Source organism: Cherax quadricarinatus, chromosome 84, assembly GCF_038502225.1.
Source record: "Cherax quadricarinatus isolate ZL_2023a chromosome 84, ASM3850222v1, whole genome shotgun sequence".
Taxonomy (NCBI): domain Eukaryota; kingdom Metazoa; phylum Arthropoda; class Malacostraca; order Decapoda; family Parastacidae; genus Cherax; species Cherax quadricarinatus.
The window spans coordinates 14,729,521-14,747,011 of record NC_091375.1 but is presented as its reverse complement, the minus strand read 5'-3'; the positions used below and the strand labels follow the sequence as shown (position 1 = coordinate 14,747,011).

At 36.4% G+C, this 17,491-nt stretch overlaps 1 protein-coding gene across 5 annotated transcripts in view; it reads right to left on the bottom strand.

Annotated features, from left to right (window-relative positions):
- Positions 1-542: 542 nt before the first annotated feature.
- The window catches only part of kuz (zinc-dependent metalloprotease kuz), a 214,348-nt gene continuing 197,399 nt past the window's right edge, over positions 543-17,491 (bottom strand). For 2 of the 5 annotated variants that reach the window (XM_053799441.2, XM_053799443.2), the window contains exons 13-14: positions 12,205-12,242; positions 543-5,892 (exon numbers count right to left, since the gene is read on the bottom strand). In XM_053799441.2, coding sequence (XP_053655416.1) covers positions 12,211-12,242 — 32 coding nt within the window. In that variant the 3' untranslated portion in view covers positions 543-5,892; positions 12,205-12,210. Of the gene's footprint in view, positions 5,893-12,204; positions 12,243-13,370; positions 14,411-17,491 lie in introns of those variants that run through there. The other 3 variants (XM_053799442.2, XM_053799444.2, XM_070103162.1) reach the window with 2 other exon arrangements.

Sequence of the window (17,491 nt, the reverse complement as noted above, 5' to 3'; positions counted from 1 at the left end):
AAATCATTTGCCTTAGGGCACATTTTGGTGCAACTCATGGTTACTGGTTAGTCTTAATCACCAGGTATCTGACCCATGTGGACACTAGATTATTAGTCGCAAAATTATTATAATCATAACTAAATGCTAAGCCCACAAGGGTCAAATATATTCACAAAAGAATATGGTAAATCATGTGGGCAACAGAATTAATACACAGTCCAGTAAGAGCCTTTTGATCTGTTCATCTCTCCTTTTTCTCACAAGTCATTTTCCCATAGTTCACTCACATACTCATCCTTCACTCTGTTCATGATGGCAGCTTCAGCATGAGCCTGGGTACAGTTTATATTTATTATTTATTATCACACTGGCCGATTCCCACCAAGGCAGGGTGGCCCGAAAAAGAAAAATTTTCACCATTCACCATCAGTTTATGTGTCATTTATAATAAGGTAAACAAAGCTTAAAAAGAAAATAAAAGCTATTGTGAAAAACTAGAATAGTTATTCTTGTTATTTTTAATATTCTAATAAAACTAACAAGGGTAAAAAATTAACATGTATATAAAAAGCACACATCATTTATTTATTAAACATATGGAGTGATGATAAAACACTGAGTTTAAAGAAATGATGTCACTCATGTTCATGTTAAATGGTACTGAGGATAACAATAATCAAAGTACATATGGAAACATAGTAAGCCTACTCTGTGCCCAAATGTATCATGTGAACACCAGAGATTAACATATATTAGGCTGGCTAGGAAGAGAACATCAAACTGGCAATAAGGAATGATGAACATGTACTTTAGTATATCTCAAAATTTCTTCTCAAAGCAGAACATTTATAAAGGCAAGAACTCTTGTTCTAAGTTATCCTGATAAGTTTGTAATGGGTCCTCTTGCTTTAATGCCCAATAATCACCTAACGCTACAAAACCTTTCATGTCAGCTATAATGAATTAGTTAGGGACTGTACCCAAAGTTTGCTTGTATAATTATATAATTTTCTATCTTCAAAGGTGTCTTTATTCTCATTATATAAAATATACAATTTGTAAGTCATCAATCAAGTACAGATCGAGTCGAATCACAATCACTGTCACTATCTTCATATAAAACAATATTTCAGAAATATAGCCCCCCAAATCTACAAGAATAAACCATAATATTATATAACTTAGATTCTTTAATAGTTGCATCAAGTTTAAAAATTAAAACCAAGACATTCATGACCTCTTTGGAAATAATGTTAGCTTGTGTGTTCAACATTTTACTTGTTAAAAGGTTTATTGAAAAAAAAATTTCCACATTTGCTCCTGCAGAATCTCTCTCACACAGACATCACATTTTTCTAGACTTTTTTTTTTTGGCTACTTCTACCTACGTTCAAAATATTTATTTTCTTATATAAAAAGATTGAAAATTCGGAAACAAAATTTAACACTTAAAATACAAAATTTAAATTCCATGCTATTAAGAAAAGCATCCACATAAGTTATCAGGTCACAGTTTCTTACACTGTAGTTTAGAAGTACATTCTACTGAACTGAAGAATAGTTACTTAAATAAAGACTTCAGTCTGAGGTAGTAGAAATGCTCAAGTTGCTTATAAAAGCACAGTCACATGCCCTCTCTACCACACTTGTGATTCTTTTGGCTACACTTGATCTGGTATTCATTTCGGTTTTATCAACAAAATCATAACTTTATATTTAATAAACACTTTTAAAACTTTTCCTAAATTTCAATGCTTTACTGAGGCAATCTTCATTCTCTATTCAAAGTTTCAACTCTCCAACATTCAGGGTGGGTCCAGCTCACTTTTTCAACTGGCAAGTTAACTTTGGTGAACTTCTTGGCAAATTTTTCTGAAATTGTGGTTAATTTTCGATATTTGAAAAAAAAAAATTATCAATAGGCAACATGAAAAGATTTCTTTTATGACATCTTGCTTGTCAGAAGACATGTTAGGAGGGAGAATTTTGACTTGCATATTTAATTTCCTCAGATTATGCAAACACTGGACACAACCCCTGTGATAAATGTACTGTGTTCATATTTTTCTTCTTCTAGCATTTATGAATTATTACTCTCTCTTCTAACAACATCTTCATGAAGGGCAGAATAATGGAAACACTTTTGCAATTGGTTACAGACATTCCTGCATCATTTTTTTTTAACATGTTTGGAAGGTCACTTGGGTGCTCTTCAGGACGAGGGACAGGAATGTTTGGCCGAAATTTGGACGGGGGTCAAATAGGTGAAGTTAATTTGTATAGACAATTTATAGAAGTTAAATAAAAATTGATGAAAATGTGTAAATACTAAATGTACGAAGGGTAGGTAAAAATATTCGGTGATATACACTTCATATAACGTAGTGTCACACAGAAGCATTCAAAGCACCAGTCACGAGCGACATGAAACTTGTGTACATACTCATATCCAAAGATTGAAAATGTTAATTCAAGCATGATCCATAACAATAGGAAGCAATGCTTCTTTGTAGATTTTTCCTGCTGTCAAAATTGAGCACTTTTTTTTTTTTCAAATTTTTCTTAAACATTTAATTCTACCTTTAAAACAGGACTTGATAGCATAACACTTTTGAAGGGTATCACTTCACAGCTTAAATTAAGGTGATTTTAGAAAACGATCTGACAAAATATGAGGATGTAATCTATGGACGAGCATTCTTTGGTCAATAATGTTTACTGTTTGGAATGCTGCACAAGTAGTTTATAGAAACTGATATAACAAAAACTAATATTACTTAACACAATTTAATCCACTTCATATGTCAGTTGATTTTTTTCATATATATACATATTTCGTGACTTGCATGAGGATAGTGCAATGCAATCCACTCTCAAAGAATGGATTTTCTGTAACTATGAAGATAAAGGAAAAAATGCTTGTGTTTTGTCCTGTAAGATGGGAATAGAATATGGATTATAAAAACCTTTGGGATCCTTAATGCTACATGACACAGGGCACATGATGAACATGAGTGTATCTTTTCTTACCAACACAAGTTAGTGGAATATATAAAAAATCTGTTCCTTCTGGCTTACATACATACACTTTGACACACTTCTATTTTACTGGTGAATGCAGGAACTTTCCCATGAGCATCAATTAAACTATTATACGTGTAAAAGAAAATGATAAGTAATAAATGTGTCTTTAATTAACAGGCAGTGGGCACTGAAGGTCCATAGTGCAAGATCAACAAAATATTATTAATATACTTCAAAATAAACCATTCTTGGTATTAATGAGCAAAATCAAAGCTCAGAGGTAGGCTATAGAAATTATTGTCACTCATAAAACTTCTCCCTTGTGGAGCCGAGACCCCCACACAAAAATGGGAAAAGTTACAATGAGATGAATATATTTCTGCAATCACCAGTGTCAGTAAATGTGAACAAGGGGCACCGTTAAAGATGGGGAGAGTAGAGGCCGCAGTGGTCATCCATGTGTGCCGAGGACACAAGGACCATCATGACTAAGCTTGCGTGGTGATGACCATGTGTGCTGAGGACACAAGGAGCATCATGACCAAGCTTGTGTGGTGATGACCATGTGTGCTGAGGACACAAGGACCATCATGACCAAACTTGTGTAGAAAAGGTAAGTGTTACTGAGATATGGTTGTTTTGGAAGCATGATCTTAGGTAAGGTCAATGTAATGTAAAAATCAGTCATTTTAACGGTAGAGCAGTGGAGGCAAAACAAATGACAGTAGATGGTCTGGTAAGAAATGCTTAGTGCGCACGCGAGAAGTGTGCATGTGTGTACGTACATGTGTGTGTGTGTGTGTGTGTGTGTGTGTGTGTGTGTGTGTGTGTGTGTGTGTGTGTGTGTGTTATGAGAGAGTGAGTTATGACAGAGTGAGTTATGAGAGAGTTATGAGAGAGAGAGAGTTATGAGAGAGAGAGAGAGAGCTATGAGAGAGAGAGAGTTATGAGAGAGAGAGTGAGCTATGAGAGAGAGAGAGAGAGCTATGAGAGAGAGAGAGAGCTATGAGAGAGAGAGTTATGAGAGAGAGAGTGAGCTATGAGAGAGAGTTATGAGAGAGAGAGTTATGAGAGAGAGAGTTATGAGAGAGAGAGAGCTATGAGAGAGAGAGAGTGAGCTATGAGAGAGAGCTATGAGAGAGAGAGAGTGATCTATGAGAGAGAGAGTGAGCTATGAGAGAGAGAGTGATCTATGAGAGAGAGAGTGATCTATGAGAGAGAGAGTGAGCTATGAGAGAGAGAGTGATCTATGAGAGAGAGAGAGTGAGCTATGAGAGAGAGAGAGCTATGAGAGAGAGAGAGAGAGCTATGAGAGAGAGAGAGAGTGCTATGAGAGAGAGAGAGAGAGAGCTATGAGAGAGAGAGAGTGCTATGAGAGAGAGAGAGAGCTATGAGAGAGAGAGAGAGCTATGAGAGAGAGAGCTATGAGAGAGAGAGAGTTATGAGAGAGAGTTATGAGAGTTATGAGAGAGAGTTGAGTGTGTTATGAGTTATGAGAGAGAGTTATGAGAAAGAGGGGGTTATGACAGAGGGAGGTTACGAGAGGTGGAGAGAGAGAGAGAGAGAGAGAGAGAGAGATTGATATGGCTACAGACCAGTAAAGAAGAGAATAATAAGAGGACATGGAATATAAAACATGTCATCTCCAACCTGAGAGCTAAGTTTAACCTTTTAATTATATACAACCATGTGTGTATAAAATGATTACTATGACCGCCTCTCACATAGATGCATATCTTTAATGCTTCAGCACACCTGTGTAACACACACCATATCTTTCTTCCATTACCGAACACTCAAGGTGTATGAAGAATTTCCATCATCTCAATCTGAAATCTTTAGATCCGTAATTTTGAGATTCATACATTTTATAAAGTACCCACAATTACATTCAAATCTTACTCTAAAGCCATCTGTAATAAATGCAATGTCTAAGGGAATGATATAAAAATCAGACTTCACTGTCCATGAAGTTGCTATGACAATGTTGTACCCAAAATGTACATATGGTATCAGAAGATTTATTAATTTATCAATATGAATAAACCAGATAAAAAATGAACGTGTGTGGGATACACTTCACTACCGATGGGATGACCACTTACGGTGATACCTTAAATGAACATACATGAGCCAAATACTAATAATGAAAAAGCTTTACATGTGTTTACTACATAAGTGCAACAACTGGATTATTGGGGCCTGAAGGCTACCCATGTCCATCCTCATAGTTGGCACTAGTTTCCACACTGGAAAAAAACATAGCCACATTTCTCACATTAATTATTGACCTTAAATGTCAAAGCACCACTAGTCTTGCCTTTTCGCATGGACATAACTGTATCCATCTGAAGATTCAATGAAATCATCTTCACGCTCTCATCTTCAGTTTAGTTCATAATAAACCACTATGTACGATAAATAACATTTCTTCATTACAGTATGTGCAATCCTTCAGCAACACCTTCACACGTCAACAGATCATAAATATATGTTAAGCAATACTTCTCACTAAGGCCTGACACAAACTCAAAGAGTTAAACGTTATACCAGGGCTCCATTTCACAAACAAACAGCAGTGCTTGTCTGTTTGTTTACCACCACTTACTCACTGCCAGTGCTGTGGCTTTTCAACTCTTAAGTTTATATGTAATCTTTCCTTTTCTTTCACCGTGCCCACAAAACATCTCGTCCTCGTCGGTGCCACACGTCTCCATGCATTAAATGTGGTTGTTTGATTTGTGTGTGGTAACGAAGGGAACAATGTGTCATCACATCCGTGACTGGCAGCACTGAAGAAGGTTGTACACAGTGAGTGGCAGGCAGTCTGGAGAGCCCCACTTACAGCAGTATTATCACAAGTTTACTCCAGCGGTGGGGCTGAAGCTGAAACACATCAATCACATAATCAACATAACAAAATGCACATTAATGAAGCACCTACAACAATGTGTGCACATCAACTACAATTTGCATTCAGAACCCATACACAGAGCTATGAAACTTAAGTTAATACCGCCCAAAAAATCTCATTAACCAACTCTAAAAAAATTTTTTTAATGAAAAGTGTGGTGTGCTATATCCAGGACATTTACTCAAAAATGTAAAGCAAAGACAGTGTTATATTATGTCAGTTAAAATGTACAGCTTAATAATGCCATGGCATTACCTACGAAAAAAAATCCATTTTTTTTTTTAAGAGCAAGTTATTTAAGTACTGAATCCCTTCATATTTATCTCGGTAAGCAGAAGTCTGAATTAAAGTTTAACTATGAATGCAAAATACAACATATAATTAAAGATTAAACTATCCTGCTAAATATTTACAGCATCGACTGATTTCGGAATGTCTTAGTGTACGTACACAGAAAAAACTGTTAAGAATGATTTCTTTTAGGCAAAACTATGAAGATTTTTATTTAAGTATATGTATTTAGTTGATGACTGTCGCCGGGTCACCATCTGGAGAAGACCCGGGCCGGAAGTACCAGCAAATCTCTAATGAATGAATGTTGATGACTGTACTCCTAATGAACCAATATGAGAAGAAAAAATAATAGAAAAGATGGTTGTTACATGGAGTAATAATGGAACCCGAATCTTTCAATGACATATGAACAGATTAGTATTAGATTTATGGGGAAGCTCTAAACCCATGAGAGTTGTACAGTGACTAGGGAATGGGAGGTAATGAGGCGTGATGAAAAGATGCGAAGGTTACTGCAGTATGTACTATTTTCTCAAATCAAGAGCCCTTCACCAGCATTAAAGCAATCCCTCCTCACTGCAAGTCGGCAGATAACAGAGCAGAAAATACACAATGAATATGAATAATTCAGGGAATGGCAGGCAAGTCCTAAAACTCTCAGGCCAGTGTGTTAATCACTCGACCAGTCAGGTGGTCCAGTGGTTAACACACTGGCAGGCCATGGCTTCAAGTCCCACCCATTCTGTGATTGGTTTGCAGTTGTGTTATGATTTCTTGAGTCGTGAAAATAACACAAATGATACAGATCATCGATTACCCAGGACCTTCAACGAAAGGGTGTGTTTAATAATAATTTGTTTTATTAACACATCAGCCGTTTCCCACCAAGGCAGGGTGACCCAAAAAAAAAAAAACTTTCATCATTCACTCCATCACTGTCTTGCCAGAGGTGCACTTACACTAGTTATAAAACTGCAACATAAACACCCCTCCTTCAGAGTGCAGGCACTGCACTTCCCACCTCCAGGACTCAAGTCTGGCCTGCCGGTTTCCCCGAATACCTTCATAAATGTTACCTTGCTCACACTCCAACAGCATGTCAAGTCCTAAAAACTATTTGTCTCCACTCATTCCTATCTAACATGTTCACGCATGCTTGCTGGAAGTCCAAGCCCCTCGCACACAAAAACCTCCTTACCCCTTCCCTCTAACCTTTCCTAGGCCAACCCCTATCCTGCCTTCCTTCCACTACAGATTTATACGCCCTGCAAGTGATGCTATTTCATTCCATCCGCTCAATGTCCAAACTACCTCAACAACCCCTCCTCACACCACCTCCTAATTTCATTTTTTATAGTCTATTTACACATTCCTCTTCCATATCATTTTAGGTAATCTATAACAAAGATTGTCAGACATGACGAACATTAAATAACTGATGTTAATGTACCGAGCAAGCAATCTAACTGCTTGATAAAATTAGTTTGCAATGCTGCTGCAAGAAATCAGAATGGGAGGAAATATGTTTAATTACTAAGATAAGCAAAAATAGTCAAAGATTCATATATGAGAACAGAGTTAGCTCTTATCTAGTGCATATTTACATTTATATAAGCTACAATATTATAAAATTAAGAGGAAAAAATACAAACCACAATACCATATACAGTATACTTTAAATAATTCAAACTAGCCAGATATATAAACATGCAGTGTAGGCACGTATGCAAATAGTTTCTATGACAGGCAAATAAGAATCAATTAAGAATGAGGAAAACAATTAGGTGTATGTAGTAAGCAAGAGTGCCGAGACTACAAAAAAAAGAAGAAACATGGAAGCTGACTGCCATACTCTAAGATGATTTATACTAAGTACAGTATGACTGAATGAGGTCACATGGTAGGAGGAGGAATGTTATACTCATCTTTAGTTACATATGGTACACTTTATGTGATTTTCTAAAAATATGTGAAATATTAACCCTTAAACTGTCCAAACGTAGATCTACGTTTTTTCAACATTTGAAAGTATGTAAAGAAAGGTAGATCTTTTTTTTTACATTTGAAAACGTGTAAAAAAAAACTGATCTACGTTTTTTTTATGTTTGAAAATATGTAAAAAAACGTAGGTCTACTTTTGGCGCACTACGCATGTGAATGCAGATCTGCTTAGACAGTTTAAGGGCTAAAAAATTAAGAAAAATGTGCTAAAATATTATTTTATTGCATAGTTCGATAATTCAGAGAGGGTGAAGCATTTTCTGACATACCTCATTAAGCTAAACTATGTAAATTATATTTATTAGACTAATAAGCAGGAGTGAATGGCCACTAGTGGCCATTGTGGTGGACATAGATAAGATTTTGCTACAATATAAAAGTGGACAATTATGTAACCAATGGACTACTACTGTTTTCAAATCAACTGATTTAGTGGATTTAGGCCTGTTTTCTGAAGTCCTAAATCAAAGCCCATTAACCCTTAAACTGTCCAAACACAGATCTATGCTCACATGCGTAGCGCTCCGAACGTAAATCTACTTTTTTTACATTTTAAAGCATGTAAAAAAATGTAGATCTACGTTCGGAGCGCTACGCATGTGAATGTAGATCTACGTTCGGAGCACTACGCATGTGAATGTAGATCTACGTTTGGACAGTTTAAGGGTAAATCAAAGGCATAATTTTTTCATGGTCCACCACCATCTGGTTATCACTTACTATTTCTAAATAATGCTAACTTGCTCTAACTCTGGCTATATTCCATTCCAATAAAATTTTAAACATCTCTTATGAAGCTCCTCTATAAAGGGCTTTCTTGTTAATGTGACTGAAAAGGTACATTAAAAATTGAATAGTGCACAGAAAGGCATTCACAGTATGTGTTGTTCAATTCTGAATGAACATTTTCAATTGCATTTAAAAAAAAATTATGGAGGAGCTTCATAAAGCTGATTGTAATCCATTTTCTATTTATCAATGAGCAGGCCATTAAGATTATCACTGGGCACTTTGCAGACCTAAAATTTGATTTTTGCTTGCCTTAAAAACAAAAATTAGAAGAGGTTGTTAGTGTATAATAATATGTGGAAAAAGACACTTATGTGTCTTTTTCGCCTACACAGTAGGCGAAACGTTTCGAAATAAAGATACCTAACTGTTGCATATGTGTCTTACCTAACAACCTGTCGGTATTTTATACCATTTTAATGTTTAATAATATTCCAGCCTAGAATATAAACATTTTCATGGCTTTTCTTCTTTTCAAGATTATAGTTATCTAGGTTATCATTTTTCTTGCAGCTGTGATTAGCACTTACAATCCTTGAATGAGATTTTCACACATTATCACTCCTAGTCTCACATTAAAATTGTGCTCAGCTGGCTACAATTTTAATGTTCCAATTTTTATTTCCTCAATTTTTCTATAGAGAAATGGAAATTCGCAAACACTGAATATTACGTTGTCAGTGGCCCAATGAAAGGCTTGGTTTATGTCAGCTGTGGCCTCAAGGGATGCTACTTATACAAAATCTAGTATCATCTGCAAAGAACAATACAGTACACAAGTAACTGGCACACAGGAGAGAGAAGCTTATGACAATGTTTTGTTTGAACTTTTATAATTTACAAGTCGCAGTGTGACTTGTAAATGGTCCAAGTCAGATCAAAACATTGTCATAAGCTTTATGTTCCGATTATTTGTATATTGTTCCAGTCAAAGTGTTGTGTATTTGTTTTTTAACAATCCAGTACTTAGATTTACAGAATATCTGTCAGATGTTAGAAAGAGGGTGAACTGGATGAAGGATTCCACTATATTAAAGGGATCATGGAAGAGTTCCAGGTTGAGGCACCCTAGGCATTATTAGAAGCATATTATCAGTGCAACACAGCCAGGTCATGTGGGGGGGGATTATTTATAGTGTTGTTTCTGGCAATTCCATGCCATCTTCTGTCAGTAGGTGGCATTGTTTTAAAGGTGAAGTAACTGAATTTGATGCAGAGTTCTGCAAGATCCCCAAAATCCTGCAAGGTGTAGGAGGATCAAGGATGAGCTGCATCTTTCTGCAGATTTGATGTTCAACGGTGACAAAGTTTAGACGATTAGATACGTGAAGAATGAAAAACTCAAAACAAGGACGATACAGAATGACAGAATTAAGAACCATCTCGTAGGATGCAAGAAACAGTTAAAATTTATGAATAATAATATCAGATAATCTGTTGTTTAGTAAAAACAAAGTAAATGGAGCCAAGGCCCAAAAATAAGACAGTGTGGATAACAACTTTCAAAGCAAGTGAAATAATACCAATGACGACACATTTCAAATCACTTGTGCTCCTGTATAACTAGAATATTCCATGTTCAACACTGTTCACAACAAGATAGAGCTCAAAAATATAGCGACTGTTTACTGCCCTTAAAGAGTCTAAAGCATTTAATCTACTGGGAATGCCTCAAAAAGCACTTGGAATGAATTTTCTGAAGCAAAGAAGAGTGAGATACCTGTACCTAATAATATATACTGTAATGTACCTGGACAATACTGGAGGGCCAGGTCTCAAATTTATACACTACCATAATTTACTGCAGTGAGATATGGGAAAAGTGCAAAATAAAGTCAGTGAAGAGAAGAGGTATCATTGGCACAATAAGAGAACACTAGTCAACATATGTGGCCCAAAACTAACCTACTGCCAGAAAATATCAGATATAATGACAGAATAAATGTAGAAATCTTCAAAAGGAAACTGGATAACTACCTCCACCAGGTTCCAGATCAACTAAGCTGTGATGATTACATGGGGGTCAATAGTCTGTTAACAGCATAAGCCTGGTTTAACAGGCAATTAACAGGAATTCCTATCACAGGTATATCAAGTAGAGAGAGATACTGCAGTCAGTGAGGACACTTGTAAACAGCCATTATATTTATCTACACTAGTTACTATGTTTCTTATGTTGACACCATGAGTCGAGCAAATGATCCAAGTTGCACATTTGGCCACTGTTAATGGTACCTAGGAGTTTTTACATATGATTAGTGAGTAGTTTTACCAGCTGGTGGTGCACAGTTGATGCCTGATGTAATAGGTCTCATCGGGAAGTTAATTTTGTGCGTCTTGGGGAGACCACACATTGTGACCAGTCTGGGGTTGCCAGGAATCAATAATAGCCTTTTCTTTGCCTTTCTCCGAGTGTTTTAAGATCCTGTGGGTATCATACAGGGACTGGTGGTTCTCTCTAATTCTAGTTGAGTAACAAAAGTGTTGGTATCATATGGCAGCAATACCTGCCATATGACAGTGAGAAACTGCCAGTGTATTACAAAAATTTGATCTAATACCCTCTGCTACTGTAAATATCGAGTGTATTTTTCTTCCTCCCTTCCAAAATATTCTTTCTAAAATAAAGTCACTGTCCATTCACCACAGGTGAATGGACAGTGTGTATACATTTCTTCAAATTCTGATTCATTCCTTAACACATCATTTTTGCCCCATAAAGAAGGATCCTTAACAAATATATAAGGCTTCCATAAGTGAACCAAAAGAACATATTAAATCTATAAACATCTGATGCAACTAAGGTGCCAGGAGCAAAGGGCTAGTAACCACTTCTTCTGTATAAATTAATATACATAAAAAGAAAAACCTTTGTTTTCATTTTAGGTCACCCTGTCTTGGTAAGAGATGGCCAGTGCATTGAAAAAAAAAAAAATGAACATATGATGAATTTTTTCCCCTTGTACCTCCTTATTCAGGAAACAGCCATTTTTTCTTAAGATTTTATTCTGAAGTACTGTATGTAAATAACAAAGGAGCAATGGAATGAAATTTAGAAAATGTAAATTAAATACTGCATCCAGTGTAGTCCATTAACTGCACCCACATAAATCTTTGACAAAGGCATGATGAGAGTGACGATGTATAGAAGCAGCAGTAGTTAAGAGGGAGAATGCAAGGTGCAACACAAACATACGTACCTTACACTATACAGCAGAGTTCTCGTGTCGTCTGCCGCCTGCAACGTTACAATAAAAGCTTTGTTGAGGCACTCGAGCAAGTGATCATTACCAAAGTGGTGTCCCTGCAGTGACTATCAGCTAGGCTCGCATCTTGTTTCAGCTGGGCATGACTATTCTGTGCTATAACGTGAGATGTGCTTTCACTTGTGTAATGGAGTGGTAATGGAAAACCACAACGATATCAGTGCTGGTGAAATGAACATTGTCGTGTATGGACATATTGAATATTGTCGTGTATGGACATATGCACAGAAATAGTCGTCATTCAGTGAATGTAACAAGATCTAGGCCTCAGTTATTGCAGGCAAGCTTTTGGCAAAGGAAGTTATTTGAGAATAGGAGCCAAATGTAAATAATGGGAAACTAACAGAAAAGTTATTTTGCTGCTAGCAATACAATAACTACACTGTAGACACTGTAATTGCAAGTTACATCACTGCTAGCAATACAATAAATACTGTAGTTATTTGTAAAGCACATTCTAAAATTTGATAAACTAGTTTTTGCTTTACATTCGATGTACAGCATCAAAAAGCACAAACTAGGAGTTGATCGTGAGTTCAAGTTTGGGACAGACTACAAGCTAGTTAATTACAAGTTGGGTGACAGTTAGCACCTCTTCATAAGACTGCTGGAAGGTTTGCCACAAGTCCTGCAAGATGTGAAGCTTGCCAAAAAAATGTTTGCCACGCATCACAAGTGCTGCCCTGGTTAAACTATCACACTGCACTCAATGTTATGTACAAATATAAACACAATGCCAATTCATAACATATGCCAAAGAAAGTAGTAAATGATTCATAATAGAGAATTAAAAGCATATAATAGAAATTATCATCAATAAACTTGCATTATCTTGACACTGTAAGAAAATTAAATATGGAGTGTCCATGATAACAAATCCCATATTAGATGCCATAAAATACCACCCGCTTTACATTTTATATTTTGGGGCACTAATGCACAAATATGTGATTACGCGAGTGTACACTGTGTATATGCACAGACAACTGTACACTCATGTACAACTGTGTGCAGGCATACCAATTTTATAGTTAGTCTACCTAAATTACAAATACAGTGGACCCCCGGTTAACGAACTTTTTTCATTCCAGTAGTATGTTCAGGTGCCAGTACTGACCGAATTTTTTCCTATAAGGAATATTGTGAAGTAGATTAGTCCATTTCAGACCCCCAAACATACACGTACAAACGCACTTACATAAATACACTTACATAATTGGTCGCATTTGGAGGTGATCGTTAAGCGGGGGTCCACTGTACAGCTATAGCATGAAAAATCTAACTGCAATCTTGTATTTCCCTTTCATAAAGCTACCATGGCTACTCCAGTTCTACAATGAGATATACAAAGTAAAAAAAACATGCAGTTCTCAAAGTTACAGTAGTGTAGCAAAAATTCACACATACTACACGTCCATATTATGATCATTCCAGTCCATCCTAATAGGATGCATTCAAACTGATGCCAAAGTACAGTGAAATCATAAGAACTTTTCAGCAGATGTTTTGTGAAGGTCCTTATTCGAGTCATTGCCTTCATACAGCCCCAGAAATATTCTTCAGAAAATATTCAAATACGAAGGTGTTATAACTTCCTGAATACCCAGTTACAGAGTTCAATGATACGAGATGGCCATTTGGTGATGAGCTGAACGAGACTAATGTCTGATATTACACAATGTTAGGATTACGCGATCTTGTCATATATGGCACACTAACGTTATGCTCAGGTGCTAACCTTCATGACTAATTTTTTTTCAGACTCACAGTAATACAACAAAATGGAAATCAATTAAAATATTCCCTACATTCTAAGGACAGCTTGTGAATAGTATTTGAAAAAATACATAATTAAACATCATTAAAAGTTCTTTCAAAGAAATAACTGATAATTCAAACAAGCAACAAATAACAGGGATGCCAAAGTGCACAAATAGTGACATATTAGCATAATAATGGTGGTAGTTGTCTAGCACAATCAGTTTTTGCAGAAGTGCACAGCATAAGTTAAAAGATTTACCATTTTCGTTATGCACCCCGGCGAAGTAATGGCTAACTGCAGAGACTGCTGAACTACCAGCCCGAGTTTGATCCCCAGAGCTGGACACGGGCACATAGTTCACCCAGCTGTTGATCCTTCCTTCAGGTGGGTAGATAAATAGGTACCAACTTATGTTGGGCAGCAAGCACCACTGCAGTAACAGGACTAGCTAGCCAACAGCATCATGACTTAGCTCGAATTACTTAAAAGTATGTAGGTCTGAGGCCCTAGACCATTAGTAACAGGTCTACGAAGGAGTAGTATTACTGTACTATTACTGTTGTTGACTTATGCTTGACTTCTCAACATAAAGCATTGCTGCCACAATAAAAGCCAAAATAAAAATTATTTATATATATTTATGAATTATTACATCTACACTTCTGAATAGACACATCTGAAGGTCAGTGAGTCAGAGGCATGACTGTAGATAACTTAAATACAATAAGCTGCAAGTTATTATGTATGTATGCATGCATATGGATGAGATTGTATTTATTACACCGTTAGCCTTTTCTCTAGTGTATCAAGCAATACTTAATTGGTTATTCAAATGTTCAACACAAGAGTTAAAAGCAACTAAGTGTGATAAAGAGCTACAGATATAAACTCTTCTACTTTATGTCTGGTCCAGAATGATAAACGATAAACAATTTACACACTTCTTCAAAGTATGGTTAGACAGGTAGTGGTATAAGTGATGGTTGCATAGATAATGGTATGAGATACATACAAAGAAATACAATTGCAATACTACTTTTTAAGAGTTGTATTTTGACATTCTGGTCATATAGTGGGCTTTACCAAGTGTCATGATAAAGAAAGCCCACTGCATCAGCAAAACATCATCCATAAAAGATTTCAAAACAGTACAGTACTTTAGTGGTCTTTCACTGGTAATGTTAGGTGGGTGGAGTGGGTAGATGGTGAGGTGCACAAATGTTATAGTAATAGCTGAATGTATCCCCCTACAGTATCAAATACAGTACATAGTTGTATTTGGAAGAGACTACTCAAAGCTCCTGGCCATACCTCAGTTGCTGTCAACCAGCTTAACCAATTCCTGGCATCTAGGAACTGATCATACATACTTACTTAGCCTTTTTTGCACTCGCTCATTATGCTCAAACTGAAAATTTATTGTCTTATGTTCCTGTGAATCATCTGTGTCTTTAGTTGACATTTCCCTGACATTTATTTCTCTCTCTCTCCTCTCTGCACCTCACTCTGTTCCCAGAGTATTTTGAACTTCATAATCATAGCCCCTTTGGCTCTCTACTCTTCTAGGATTGTTATGGTAGGCTGAATTCCTTAATTTTTTCTTCAGTCCATTTACCCTGATGTAATTAACTATTCATAGTTACAGGAATAGTTATGCTAATGACATCTCATCTTAAAGGCATTTAGTTTGTTATAGAAACTACCAAAATTTCAGTGGCTGTACCATTTATTACCTTTTGGATTAAATTTCACTGAAGCAATCTACAATTAAAATTGTGAAAATCTACTCCTGGCGTTCTTTTGGCATCATCCTTTGTGGCTTGGTACTGTACTCCAAAATAACCCATATAATTGTTTTCATAGTTTTCTTTTATTTTAAATGTGATTATCATCTCCTAGGTAGTAGGTTGGTAGACAGCAACCACCCAGGGAGGTACTACTGTCCTTCCATGTGAGTGAAACGGAAGCTTGTAATTGTTTTACATGATGGTAGGATTTCTGGTTTCTTTTCTGTCTCAAACATGCAAGGTTTCAGGTACATCGTGCTACTTCTACTTACACTTAGGTCACGCTACACGTGCATGAACAAGCATACACTATATACACACACCTTTCTGGGTTTTCTTCTGTTTTCTTACTAGTCCTTGTTCTTGCTTATTTCTGCTTATCTCCATGGGGAAGTGGAACAGAATTCTTCCTCCGTAAGCCATGATTGTCATAAGAGGTGATTAAAATGCTGGGAGCAAGGTGCTAGTAACCCTTTCTACTGTATATATTACTAAATTTAAAGATAGAAACTTTTGTTTTTCTTTTTGGGGCACCCTGTCTCAGTTAGATATGGCAGGTTTGTAGAAAGAAAATTATCATCATCCCTTTCCATCTTATTACCTAAGAAAGAAATTGTCCTTATTTTGTCTTTAAACTCTGGGAAGTCACTGTATTGTCTATAATATACACTCGTGGTGCATATTATGATACTGGTCTACCTGCCTACATGTTAATTGCTCTAGAAGTCATTACCCACCATAGCACAGTCTCAGATCAGACCTTCTGGGTGACAGTGTGATCAGTCTGGCTATTGATGCTAAAAGCACACAACTCACTGTAAACCACTACAGCCAAGTTAATCAGAAATATTCCTCTAGGCAGTTCCTAATTCCATCTTGAAGATATGAAGAGATGTTGATAATTCCCTTTATATACTATATATTTAGGGAGATTCTCTCCTTAGCCTGGCTGGCTGCTACAGCAGTGTGTCCGTCTCACAATTAGTGCACACAGGATCAAGCCTTCACCACTCCTTCCACTGAATGACCAACACACGTTTAGAGCTTCACAGATATATAATGTACTGTATTTTCTGGCAAATAAGGTGCACCTTATGTCCCCACAAAAAGCCTTGGAAAATCAGCCTGCACCTTATATGTAGGCTTTGTGTTATGCATTAGCATAAAGCATCAAGGTCATTATCCCTTGAACAGGATTAACGATTTACCATGATGATGCTTCTGTCATGCACTTTATATATAAAGGAAAATACTGTAAATGAAGGAAGGGTGTTGAAGGTTACACTTGTTGAATAACTTTATTGCACTCTTGCTTCTCATTAAGAGTATTTTGCATAGTCTACTGAGACTTACAATATTGTACAAAATAACTCAAGTTGTGCAGATTTGGAACCAGTATTTCCAGAATTTTTTCAAGTATAAATTATGATTCATCTTTGTCACCTGCATTCAAAGGAGTACAGTTTAAGGGACTAAGTATTCCAAATAATTTAGGCATTTGACAAAAATTACATGGGTAATTAAAGTTCTATATTCTTTAGATCTGCAGTTTTGCCTGCCTTAAAAGGTACTGTTAGCATGGGGGGGGGGGGAGGTTAGATCTTAGAGATGATGACAGAGTTTGGTCTTTCTCTTCACTGTATAGCATAAAAATTATACTTAACTGTTACAG